This window comes from Clupea harengus, chromosome 5, assembly GCF_900700415.2.
Source record: "Clupea harengus chromosome 5, Ch_v2.0.2, whole genome shotgun sequence".
NCBI lineage: Eukaryota > Metazoa > Chordata > Actinopteri > Clupeiformes > Clupeidae > Clupea > Clupea harengus.
Genome location: NC_045156.1, coordinates 13,241,623 through 13,254,122, shown reverse-complemented (window position 1 = coordinate 13,254,122; position 12,500 = coordinate 13,241,623). Strand labels below are relative to the sequence as shown.

The following is a 12,500-nucleotide window of genomic DNA, read 5'->3' as shown; positions in this document are numbered from 1 at the left end:
TATCTCTGCACAAAACTATGAACAGTCAAGACGTCATCTCTGCACAAAACTATACTATATACAGTCAAGACGATTATCTCTGCACAAAACTATAAACCACAAGACGATTATCTCTGCACAAAACTGTACAGTCAAGATGATTATCTCTGCACAAAACTATATACAGTCAAGACGATTATCTCTGCACAAAACGATATATAGTCAAAACGATTATCTCTGCACAAAACTATATAGAGTCAAGATGATTATCTCTGCACAAAACTATATAGAGTCAAGATGATTATCTCTGCACAAAACTATGTACAGCCAAGATGATTATCTCTGCACAAAACTATATACAGTCAAGATTATTATCTCTGCACAAAACTATATAGTCAAGCCTTTGAGCATGAACTTCATATTGTGACAACAGTGTCTTGACATGGGGAATCATTGCTTCAGTCAGGATCATTTACTATCAGGCGACCTTTCACCCTCTAGAGCAACAGTTACTATCATGCAACCTTGTACCCTCTACAGCAACAGTTATAGGTGATATACCATGAGATTTGTAGTCTTGGGTTTCCATTTGTAGTCTAGATAAACTACATGGCCCGGCACTGACTTTGAACTATAGGTCCTGGGGTATTCTCACTATCACATATAGTGATCCTACGATACAATGTCATTTGTAAATGATTTATAAGGTGAATAAAGTGAAAGTAAAATATGCCAGTTTGGATCCAAGAAGAGGTTTTCCATCTTGCCAAGATCCTGTCCCCCCCCCCCCACTCTCGCAAAACTACATGATGTTTTTCACGCATCTTTCATGTTTTGTCCCGCCACCCCCGTACCAACACAAGTAAAATTCTGTAGGTTAAGACCAAAAATGTCATTTCATTTCATAGATATATTTATATTTCGAAGGAGTCCCGCCCCTCATGTCTTTCACCCACTCCCAACACACGCATCAGTTTCTTCCCGCCCGCAAGCCAAAATAAAAATGTGTCCCGCACTCTTATGTGCTGGGACCTGCGGGAGTGCAGGCCTCTAGACCTAAAGGCCTTGAGTGGAGCCTGGGGCTCAGTTAGCTCACCCTAGCCGGGGGCGGGTAGGGGGGCTGGGGTAAGGGCGGCAGCTGGCTCTTGATCAGGTTTGGAGACACGATCTGGGCTGAGGATAATGCAGCCATGTTCTGCAGAGCCTTGTCTTTGGAAGCCTGGTCCTGTGAAAGGGCAGGGAATAGCATCGTCATATCAAATGTCACAGCCCTCAGGCTGGGACACACATGCTCTAATACATGTGGATTTGCCACATGTATTAGAACATATTTCAGATTGACCCAAAAAAGAAAAGCTTCGCTTGAGCTTAATTTATTTAATCGGGTTGTTTGAATCTGGAGCATCACGTTTAGAAATCTCAAACAGCTTTCTTTCATGCCAGCTCTTTGAACACCCAACACATTTGACAGAGAAATCGTTGATACCTCAAGACAGATCACTTCAGGAGTAACCATAGCCTGTGCTGCTAAAACTAAGAGACCAATGTAGAATAGTCTCTACCCTATGCCATTTGTAAAAACAGGCATATGGCCAGGCCTGGAGTGGTCTTCTCATTGGTCAAGGCATTGGAAACAGAAGGAGAAGCAGAGGCGGTTTTAAGCTGAATGGAGCCGACTAAGGACAGGCTATAAATTCTCTTGAAGCTTTACTGCCAAAGGAAGTTTGGATGTCTTTACACAACAACACCACCATGCCAAGAGCGGAATCAGAGCTTGACCAAAGATCGATGACAAGCCCCTTGTCTAGATCCAGAGAGCCAGGCGGAGATGTGGATGCCAAACGTTTGTGAAATATAATTGTAAATATCTCTGATATATCTAGTTTCGGCTAGGCACATATTTGTCTTTGTCACTCTCCGAACGGCCTCTTTTGAAAGCATCTGATTTAGACATCCATTTTAATTCACCCTTAGGGGAATGTCCATCTGCTGTGTCTGCCACAGTCATGGCCGGCATCCAGAAAGTTTCCCATCATGCCGTTTTAATGTAATGCTACACCGTGAAATGCACGGGCTCTGGGAGGCTCGTAGATGGACCTTTCTTAGCCTCAACAGGTGGATTGGCTCTCTGGTCCAGAGCGGGGACAACAGGGCTCTTTGTGGAGAGAGGAAAAGGGGGAGTGGGGGAGCAGGGGAGGCTGCGGAGGGACTCGGCAGAAGGGGAAGATTGTGAGGGGAAATGTTCTCCCATACAGACAGCGTGCGTGCAAGATAGAGAGAAAGCCAAAGCAGTCTTTCTTTCCAACCAGCACGCTAAGCTCTCTCTCAGCTAGCGGGACCTCACATTGCTAATACCTCACGTCCCGATCATTTTACCATACGGTATGGCGGGGTAGAAAAGTTGCAGGGCAGATAAGCCAGAGGAAATAACTCTCAAAACTAGCTGATGAGACTGACCGATTTATCTATTACACATAAAGGCAGCAAACAGCTACTTGTGGGTTGACTGAGAAAAAGCCTAAGCAGTCACAACACTGTATGTTGACGTAAAGTAAGCCTCCATTCTGACAGAAGCATGCATGCTTGAAGTCTGTTTAATAAGTTCACAATTGCACTATCCAACACAAGACAAGACACAAAGCAGCCAACACAAGCACTTGGCTCACCTTAGGGGGCAAAACAGCACTTTCAATTTCCCTTAAATCCCTTAATGTAAGCAGAAGCAGGGGAAGTGTGTCTTATTCTGATTTCCCAGAAGCATCTGTGTGGTGCAGACACGTGACCCACACACCCAAGGGCTGCTGGGAGTTGTAGTAGAACTGGGAGTCATGCGCTAACCATTAGCTTTTAGCACTAGCTTTAGCGAAGTGGGCAAGATATGGCGGCACGCTGGCTCAGCCAAGCAAGGCAAAGCGTACGGCTAAGGGAGTCAAAACCACACTTACCAGGTTCATGGCCTGAATCAAAAGAAGAAATAAATAGTCATTAGTACACACTGTCTGATTTAGACAGATTTCAGCAAAAGCCCTCAAAATACATCTCATCTCTTAATTCTCTAGTTGGTTGATTGTCACCCTCAGTAAACACCACAACAATGTAAACACATCTTCCTTGAAATAGTCATTACGCCAAGTGGGTACACACTGTTTGTTTATTTATAAACCACACATTAAGATTCTCACAGCCATGACACTTTTCTTTGCTGTGCAGTTCCGTGACGACTATGCTAAATCAGGGGCGAGATCCCAGGGCAGTCTAGGGCTTTTATAAAGGTGATGTATGAAAGGTATGTAAGGACACACAAAACACGCTCAGACACAACTAAGGGAGTTCCCAAACATGATCTTCTGAATGGACCCAGATGACAGATTTGATCAGGTTTGGGGGACAGGAGTATCCCACACAAGGCCTCTGTGTTAGTCAGCTTCATTATTTACACTGTGTGGAAAGATCATGGAGCCACTGCATTTACACAGGCTCGTATGGGTTAGGGTTAAGGAGATCTGACAGTGCACTTCCTGATTTCCTACTGCCTTTCATTAGACATGCCATTGAGGTGTGTTTACGCAAATCCCCAAACAGCATTTCAACAGGAAGTGATGGTTCCTCATAGTTAGATACAGGGATTAGACATGGAGGATTTGAACTGGAAATGCAGATGAGTGTAAAAAGCGTGGATGTATGGAAGCAGCTTAAAAAACAAAATGTCAGTGCCATGAATGAACATGAAAACTTGTTATGAACTTCGTTTGTCACTTGTACTTAGAAAGTGCATGTGGAAACACGCCGAGGTCCAGTCACTTGAAAGTACATTTTACAAACTTGACAGAAGCACAGAATGTAACACAGGTGGTGGATGTTTAGAACGACAGAACAGTCGTCACCAGAGGGTGGAGGGGAGGGGGTAGAGATGGGATGGAGGAAGGGGAGAGCAGGAAAGGCTGAAGAGAGAGTCTAAGGACAGACTAAAGGCTGAGCCAGAGGGATAGATCAGTAGAGGACCAGTAGAGGACCAGCAGAGGACCAGTAGAGGACCAGCAGTGGACCAGCAGAGGACCAGTAGCTACAGCACTGCCAACATGCACCCGCATCACAGCCTTAGCACTGCCCCGCATTAATCTGTTCAAATCAGCTCACACAGCACTTTAACCTGCTGAAAGCACACAAGACAACCAGCAAGAGTTCCATCTGCGACAACCAGCTAAAAGCCACCGCTTTCAGTCTACTGGCAGAGCTACTGGCATCGTATCCGCCAGCTCAAGGCTTCTAGTATCAACTCAAAGCCATCCACAGCAGACAGCTCAAAGCTCAAAGCTAACTGCACCAATGAGCTTGGCTAGCATAAAGCTGTCAAGCCTTTGGGAGCTCCTAGCCTTCAGAATCATAAGCACTGACCCCAGAATGGACATGGCCCTGATATGGTCATGGCCAGATCCATTCCAGGGAGCTAGCGGTCGCTATCTCAAAGCCCTCTTCGGCTCCACTGGGAGCCTCTCTGTGTCTCCAGAAACAGCTTAAACAGCTTTAAAAGTGCGTGATACACAAACCTGACTCACTAGGTTTCCAGCAGCCCCACTTCAAGCAGCTACCCCCGATGAAGCTCATGCTTAACTTCTGGCATCTGATTCTAGATCAAGATATGACCCTCATCATGACCGATTCAGTTCTAGAATCAGTTGCAATATGGGATTCGCTTCTGAGAACGATCTCTGATTGGTTAGCGCCAAGCCAAGCTGCCACCCCCCGCCCCTCCCAGTCCAGTCCAGCCCAGCAGAGAAGCGCATACCTTCAGCTTTGACTGTATCTCGCGAGACTTTCTCCGGGCGAGAACCTGCAAATGGCTAGAAACCTGCAGAAGAAGAGAAGAGCCAGGAAGGGATGACAGAACAGAGGACAGCAGGAGGGAGAAGAACGAGAGAGAGAGAGAGAGAGAGAGAGAGAAGAAGCCGTAACCAAAGAGGAAAGAGATGCCCAGTCATGCCCGTGGCCGAGTGCTGGCCGGCGGGCAAGTGCGTACCTTAATGCCAGCCTGGTACTCCCGAACTTTCTTCCGCGCTAACACCTGTATGTGACTAGACACCTGGAGGAGCGTGGAACAGGTTTAAACATTCACACATGCACAAACATGCACATATGCGCATGTAATAACACGTCACAAAACAAAACAAAAACCTCCAGCATACAACCACGGTCGTACACAGTGAAATACACACACGGCAGACATGAGGTCAGAGACAGGATGATGAACACGCCTGTGTTCTTGTGCATGTGATTATAATGATAATATAATGATCATTATGGTAAGAGTATGTTTACAGTGACCCTACTATACATCTGCCAAGCTAAGTCTGTCTATATAAATGTATTATTAATAGTTTCAGTGGAATTGGTTAAATAGTTTAAAATGAAACGTACACCTGTGTCACAATCCATGGAGTGACATCCAGTACATGTGAGTCTCTCACTAACATGCAATAAATCATTAAGAGTTAAATATGATTTTAGATATTCCTGCAAAACACCATTCGTGGATAATCTGATTAGCATCATTCGTGGATAATCTGACCTGCACCATTCAAAGACTCTACCAGTTTATTCTTCATCCAGATGTTTTAAGAGGCCATATTACAGGCGATCTCAATACCCTGTGGGTCTGCCAGACATATTTAACCCATTGAGTGTTATGGCTGCATTACAAACAACAATCATATGGCTTTATGATGGAGGCATTGAAGCATGTCTGGGGCCTAACATTTTGAATCTGTAAAAAAAAAAGATAATTTTAATCTCCTAAACTTCTCTGTGTTTGTGTGGGGCTACTTAAACCTAGCTGTGCTATCTCCTAGTGTCCTCTGGGCCCTGGGTCGCCCTTTAACCACTCCTGAATGAGCAGGGTTATGTTAGTCATCTTAAGCACTGTGTGACATCATCTACTTCTGCACATGCTGTCCTCTCCGACGGCTCTCTTTACCTGTTTCCTGGTGCGACACTTTCCTGTTCGCAGCTTAATGTACCTGGCGATCAGCTCGTTACGACCTGCAACACATGCAAAGACACCATTCACATGTGTGTAGAGCTGGATGTCACTAGATGGCCACTAGATGGCGGTACAGTTTTACAATGAAAGTTCTCAGAAACGTAGTCACTTTCCCTGCTGTTCTTGAAATAAACTTTTTGTGTTTTGTATGTGTGTGTGTGTTTTGTGTGTGTGTGTGTGTGAACGTGTGTGTGTGAACGTGTCCTTTCTGTTCTCAGCCTAGCAAAGCATCTGCATAGAAGAGAACAGGCATGGAAGCTTCTGTTTGTTGAGTGATTGAAAGTTTGTCCGACTCCTCCTGTGTGTGTGTGTGTGTGTGCCTGTGTGTGTGTGCCTGTGTGTGTGTGTTTATGTGAGTGCGTGTGTATAGAGGGGGTACTCCTTCAGGGGGAAAATTCAAAAAGGACGCAGAAATGCCCTCTGCATTATATAACATGAAGGCTCTACATTCCACACAAACAGGTCGAGCGGAGCGGAGCGCTTCGTCTATTTCCAGCCTACAGGCAGAACCATCCCAAAGGCCGCAGAACTTGAAGAACCAACAAGAACTGACCAACCTGCCTGGCAGGCCTAGGCCCAATGGACACTATACACAGGAATGAAGAAGAAAGAACCAGAATTGAGAAGAGGAAGAAAAATGAGATCTTTCCCAGGGAGGTCATTGAGTGTACGTTATAGTAAGACACAAGTGTGTGTGTGTGTGTGTGTGTTTGTGTGTGTGTGTGTGTGTGTGTGTGTGTGTGTGTATGTGTGCGTGTGGAAAGAGCTGGACAGCCTCATCCTCATGAGCAGCTGCACAAGCTGACTCTGTGTCTCTGTGTGTGTGTGAGCGTGTGTGTGTGTGTGTGTGTGTTGGTGTCTCAGACACCTCCTGACTTGCTGACAGAAACTGGGAGCTGGTCATGCACTCCTGCCTGAACTCTCTCTCTCCTCCGCAACTCCCTATCTCCCTCTATCATTCTCTCTCTGCCCTATACCCTCCCTCTCTCTCTCTTTCTCCTTCTGTCTCTCACCCTTTCTCCTCTTCTATTGCTCCACCTCCCTCTCTCCCTCCTTCAGTTCTCCTTCCTTCTCTCCCTCTCTCCCCTCTCTCCTCTCCTTCCATTCTAATTCCCTCTGTCCTCTCCTCCCATTCTATTCCCTCTCTCCTCTCCTTCCATTCTATTCCCTCTCTCCTCTCCTTCCATTCTATTCCCTCTCTCCCTCTCTCCTGCTAGTGGCCTGGTCAGGCTGGTCAGCAGTGAAAGGTCAGTCCAGCTCAGCAATGTCAGTAGCACTGGGAGGGCCTCGGGGAGGTGGTGGATTTGAATGTTTCGAATGGAAGTGTGTATGTTTGTGTTTGTGGTATTGTGTGTGTGTGTGTGTGTGTGTGTTTGTATGTGTGTGTGTGTGTATGTTTTTGTTTGTGTGTGTGTGTGTGTGTCAATGTGAGTGTGTGTGTGTGTGTTTTTGTTTGTGTGTGTATCTGTGTGTTTGTGTGTGTCAATGTGAGTGTGTGTGTGTGTTTTTGTTTGTGTGTGTATCTGTGTGTGTTTGTGTTTGTGTGTGTCAATGTGAGGAGTGTGTGTGTGTGTGTTTTTGTTTGTGTGTGTGTGTGTGTGTGTTTGTGTGTGTTTTTGTTCGTGTGTGTGTGTGTGTGTGTGTGTGCGTGTGTGTGTGTAAGTGTGTGTATTGTAAGTGATGAGAGCGGAGTGAGCCCTCCCCCACCCTGCAGTCTCTGTGTGAGGACCACGCCCGCCTGAGTGCCTCCACATTCCTCACATTCCACAGCGCCTGTCACATCTGCACCCCGCCACGCCATTGGCCAGAGGGCCTGAGGGGGCGTGGCAGCACCCCAAACATCCCTCCACACTGCAGACTGTGTGTGTGTGTGTGTGTGTGTGTCTATGTGCATGCACGTGTGGACATTTGAATCTTTCTAAGTGAGTGTTTGTGTGTGTGTGTGTCTCTGTGAGAGGGAGAGAGAAAAACAGACACAGAGAGCATGCGTGTGTGTGTGTAGGCGAGACACAGTGTATGTATCTGTGTGTGTATGTGTGAAATAGGCTGTGTGTGTGTGTGTGTGTGTGTGTGTGTGTGAAATAGGCTGTGTGTGTGTGTATGTGTGGAATAGGTTGTGTGTGTGTGTGTGTGCTTTAGTGCTGGTGTATAAGTGTACTTTTGTGTGTAAGTGTGTATGTGTGTATGTGTGTGTGTGTGTATGCGTGTGTGTGTTTTGGGGCAGGGGGAGGGGTAGAGCAGCTGGAGCAGTAACTCAGAGAGCAGACACAAAGGGCCTTGCTGTCCCTCCTCAACAACTGCCAGCTGGCAAGAGCCACACACACACACACACACATACACACCATCCCCCAAGCCCACCCCTGCCTCACCAAACCTATGCTCTCTAACGGACACCAACACCTGCCCTGGACTGTCCCGCCAGTGGGGGAGAGCAGCACACACCCCCCACCATCCCAAGCCTGACACACACACACACACACACACCATCCCAAGCCTGACACACACACACACACACACACCATCCCAAGCCTGACACACACACACACACACCCCACCCCACCATCCCAAGCCTGACACACACACACACACACACCACCATCCCAAGCCTGACACACACACACACACACCCCACCATCCCAAGCCTGACACACACACACACACACACACCACCATCCCAAGCCTGACACACACACACACACACACACACACTCGGCTCCTTTTGCATACATGAATGTGTGTGTGTGTGTGTGTGTGTGTGTTAATGTGCTTGTGTCTATGTGAGTGTGTGTGTGACACCAGTCTCTGGGGAAAAGAACCCAGGAAAGAGAGTAGTGAGACAGCAGCTGTCTTGGGATCTAGCCATGATCTGGTGAAGGGCATCTCAGAATAGGGCCAGACCAGGGCCAGATTAGAGCCAGACCAGGGCCAGACCAGGGCCAGACAAGGGCCAGATAAGAGCAAGACTAGGTCCAGACCAGGGCCAGACCAGAGCCAGACTAGAGCAAGACGAGGGCAAAACTAGGGCCAGACCAGGGCCAGATTAGAGCCAGATCTGCGCCATGGGCTACAGCAGCTGTGTTCTGATCTCTTTTATTCTATTAACCAGACTGGCAGAAGACACGCGAGACAACGAGGTGGAAAGTTACTTTCATGGAGGACTCCTCTTTTTCAGGCTAGGGAGCGACAGAGTGAAGGAAGAGAGAGAAAGGGGGGTGGGAGAGAAGAAGCAGAGAATGAAGAGAGAGAAACGGGAGAGAAGGTGAGGGAGAAGAAGGAGAGAAGGAGAGAGAGAAGAGGGAGAGAAGGAGAGAGAGAAGAGGGAGAGACAGGAATGAGAAGAGGGACAAGGGATGGACAGAACGTGAGAAAAAGATAACTCCTGTTTTAGGCTAGGAAGCAACAGGGTAGAGAAGGAGAGGAGAGGAGAAAGGGAGAGGCGGGAGAGAGAAGGACAGAGAAAGAGGAGAAGGAGAGAGGAAGAGGAGAAGGAGAGAAAAGAGAGGGAGAGTGTGAGAGAAGAGTGAGAAGAGAGTTCTAGTCAAACATGGATTGAAGGTGAGAAAAAGGAGAAAGTCTGAGAGTGAGGGACAGTGAGAGAGAGAGAGAAAGAGGGGAAGAAAGATGGATGACACTCTCAGATGATTTACACCTGTTCTTTCGCAGTATAAGAGACGGATGTTACAAGGTGAAACAGGAGTGACTGAACGAGGAAGTGATTTAATAAGGAAAGTGAACGGTTGAAGTGCACAAACTGCACACACACACACCAACACACACACACTCACACACACACCAACATGCACATACATACACACACACACAAACACACATACACACACTCACTCCCAGACAGACAGACACACACACACATACACACACACACAAAGACACACACTCCTCCCAGTGATTGCTTAACTCCTGCTTGTTTCAGTTTGAAGAAGCCTGCAGGCCCCTCTCTCTCTCTGTCTCTCTCTCTCTTTCTCTCTCCCTCTCCCTCTCCCTCTCTCTCTCTCTCTCTCTCTCTCTCTGTGTCTTAACCTCTTCTCTGCCAGAACACGCCCCACATGCACCACACACTCTCCTCTCCTCGGCCGCCTCCAGGGCTGAATGGAATTTTCCACTTCCTCTGAGAGATCTCTCCGTGTTTCCTCATCAGTCACTCCACTTTCCCTCCTTCAGCGCTGACTGGGGCAGAGGCGTCTCTCTCTCTCTATCTATCTCTCTCTCTCTCTCTCTCTCTCTCTCTATCTCTCTTATTCTCTCTCTCTCTCTTCTCTCTCTCTCTCTTTCATTCTCTCTCTCTCTCTCTCTATCTCTCCCTCTCTCTCTCTCTCTCATTCTCTCTGTCTCTCTCTCATTCTCTCTCTCTCTCTCTCATTCTCTCTCTCTCTCTCTCTATCTCTCTCTGCCTCTCCCTCTATCTCTTTCTCTATCTCTCTCTCTCATTCTCTCCCTCTCTCTCTCTCCCTCTCATTCTCTCACACAGGGCTCTATCACACACACCCTTCTAATACACGTCCCAGCCACCGACTCCCCTCTCCAGGAGCACACACAAGGACCGGCTGACTTTGGAGTGGATCTGGCTCTGATCCGGCCCAGGTCCGGCACGGAGTCGCCCCAGACGTAGGTCCCACATTATTAACTGAAATAAAATCTCATCTCCCAGTTGATGACCAGACATCCAAGGCCCATTCTCTGCCAGTTTAAACCTTTACTGTAATTACATGTCTGAACAATATGTAAATGTCTGGAGTTTGTCATCTTTAGTGTGTGTATTCTGTTCATCATACAGCTCTTTGCAGGTCACCTGACCTCTTCCATGGAACACCAGGTAAAGTGTAGCATGGGGTAAAAAGGGTGGTGAGGGTTGTGCAGGTAAGTTGTGTAGGTGATGCATATAGGTGAGTTGTACAGGTGATGATGTGTGCAGGTGATGATGTGTACAGGTGATGATGTGTACAGGTGAGATATCTAATGGCGTGATGTGGTCCATAGAGAAGTTACACTACGGTCACTCAGTCCAAGTGGATAACATCAGTACTCCGCAACTCACGGCCCAAACCAGAGTGTCCGCAGTCACCCCATACGCTCTCGTACGACAGCTATCCCACAATCCCCCAAACCACAGCGTGGGGGCCGTCCACACCGAGGAATCCAGCGGCTGAAGGATTTACGCGCCGCGCTCATAACCAACACTCATTTCACTGAGTGTCCCATAACGGACGAGTCTGAGAGGAGAGTGGGAAGTGCGGATCGAGACGTTACCAGGACAACCCCATGGGTCTGTCTGGAAAATCTGCTGCCTTTGGAGAAAGGAGATGACTGAGCAAGTTTACCCCTCTCCCTATTCTCTCTCTCCATCTTCACCTCCCTCTCTCACTCTGTCTCTCTCTCTCCATCTTCACCTCCCTCTCTCACTCTGTCTCTCTCTCTCTTTATCTGTCTGTCTTTTTCTGGTCTTCACTCTCTACTACTCCACCCCCTTCTCTCTCTTTCTTTCTCTCAGTCCTCTTTTTCTCTCACTCTCACTCTCACTCTCACACCTTTCCCCCTTTCTCTGTCTCCCTTTCCCTCTGTTTTTCCTGCCCTCTCTCTCTCTCTCTCTCTCTCTCTCCCTCTTACTCCTTTTCTCACTGTCTCTCTCTTACACTCTCTCCGTCCTTCTCTCGCTTGCTCTCTGTCTCTCTCTCTCTCTCTGCCTCCCTCCCTTCGTCCTTCCCTCTCTCCTTCTCCCTCTCTCTCTCCCTGAGATGGGCCGTATTACAGCCGACAGCATCATTAACATTCCACATTCCAGTGGGCAGGCGTCAGAGCCACTTTCATCTTGTGAGGTCACTGCCTCGTGAGCCGTTGCTCTGGTGGCATTCCGAAGCCGCCGTGTGTATAAATGTGTGTGTGTTTGTGTGTATAAGTGAGTGTGTGTGTGTGTGTGTGTGTGTGAGTGTGAGTGCATGACCGTGTGTGTTTGTGTACGTGTGTGATTACGTTTGTGGATGTCTGTGCTTTTGTGTGTGTGTCTGCAGGTGTCTGTGTGTGTGCATGTGTGAGTGTCTGAACAAATGTGTGCATGTATGCATGTGCTTATGTTCGTGTGTGTGTGTGTGTGTGTGTGTGTGTGTGTGTGTGTGTGTGTGTGTGTGTGTGTGTGTGTGTGTGTGTGTGGGTGAGTTTGCCTGTGTCTGCATTTTGATGCCCTGAAACAGGATCAGGTGTTTATAGCCTGGGTAAAGAGCCCTCAGACCCCCCATTAGCAAGAGGGGACACATCATGCCCAAATACACTCCCTCTCTAACTACACACACACACACACACACACACAAACACACACACACACACACACACACACACACACACACACACACACACACACACACACATATGCCACCTGTAAGGTACCCAAACACATCTGACAAATACATTCGTTCATATTATTAACACACACACTAACTGGCAGCTACACACACTCTAACTCACAACTCTTACT

At 47.6% G+C, this 12,500-nt stretch overlaps 1 protein-coding gene across 3 annotated transcripts in view; it reads right to left on the bottom strand.

Moving 5' to 3' along the window:
- Positions 1–12,500, bottom strand: part of LOC105907572 (transcriptional enhancer factor TEF-5-like) — a 56,213-nt gene that overhangs the window by 9,144 nt on the left and 34,569 nt on the right. For 2 of the 3 annotated variants that reach the window (XM_031567773.2, XM_042707822.1), the window contains exons 4-7: positions 5,951–6,015; positions 4,766–4,828; positions 2,925–2,936; positions 1,076–1,204 (exon numbers count right to left, since the gene is read on the bottom strand). In XM_031567773.2, the coding sequence (XP_031423633.1) occupies positions 1,076–1,204; positions 2,925–2,936; positions 4,766–4,828; positions 5,951–6,015 (269 nt within the window). Of the gene's footprint in view, positions 1–1,075; positions 1,205–2,924; positions 2,937–4,765; positions 4,829–4,996; positions 5,060–5,950; positions 6,016–12,500 lie in introns of all 3 variants that reach the window. The other variant, XM_012835938.3, reaches the window with a different exon arrangement.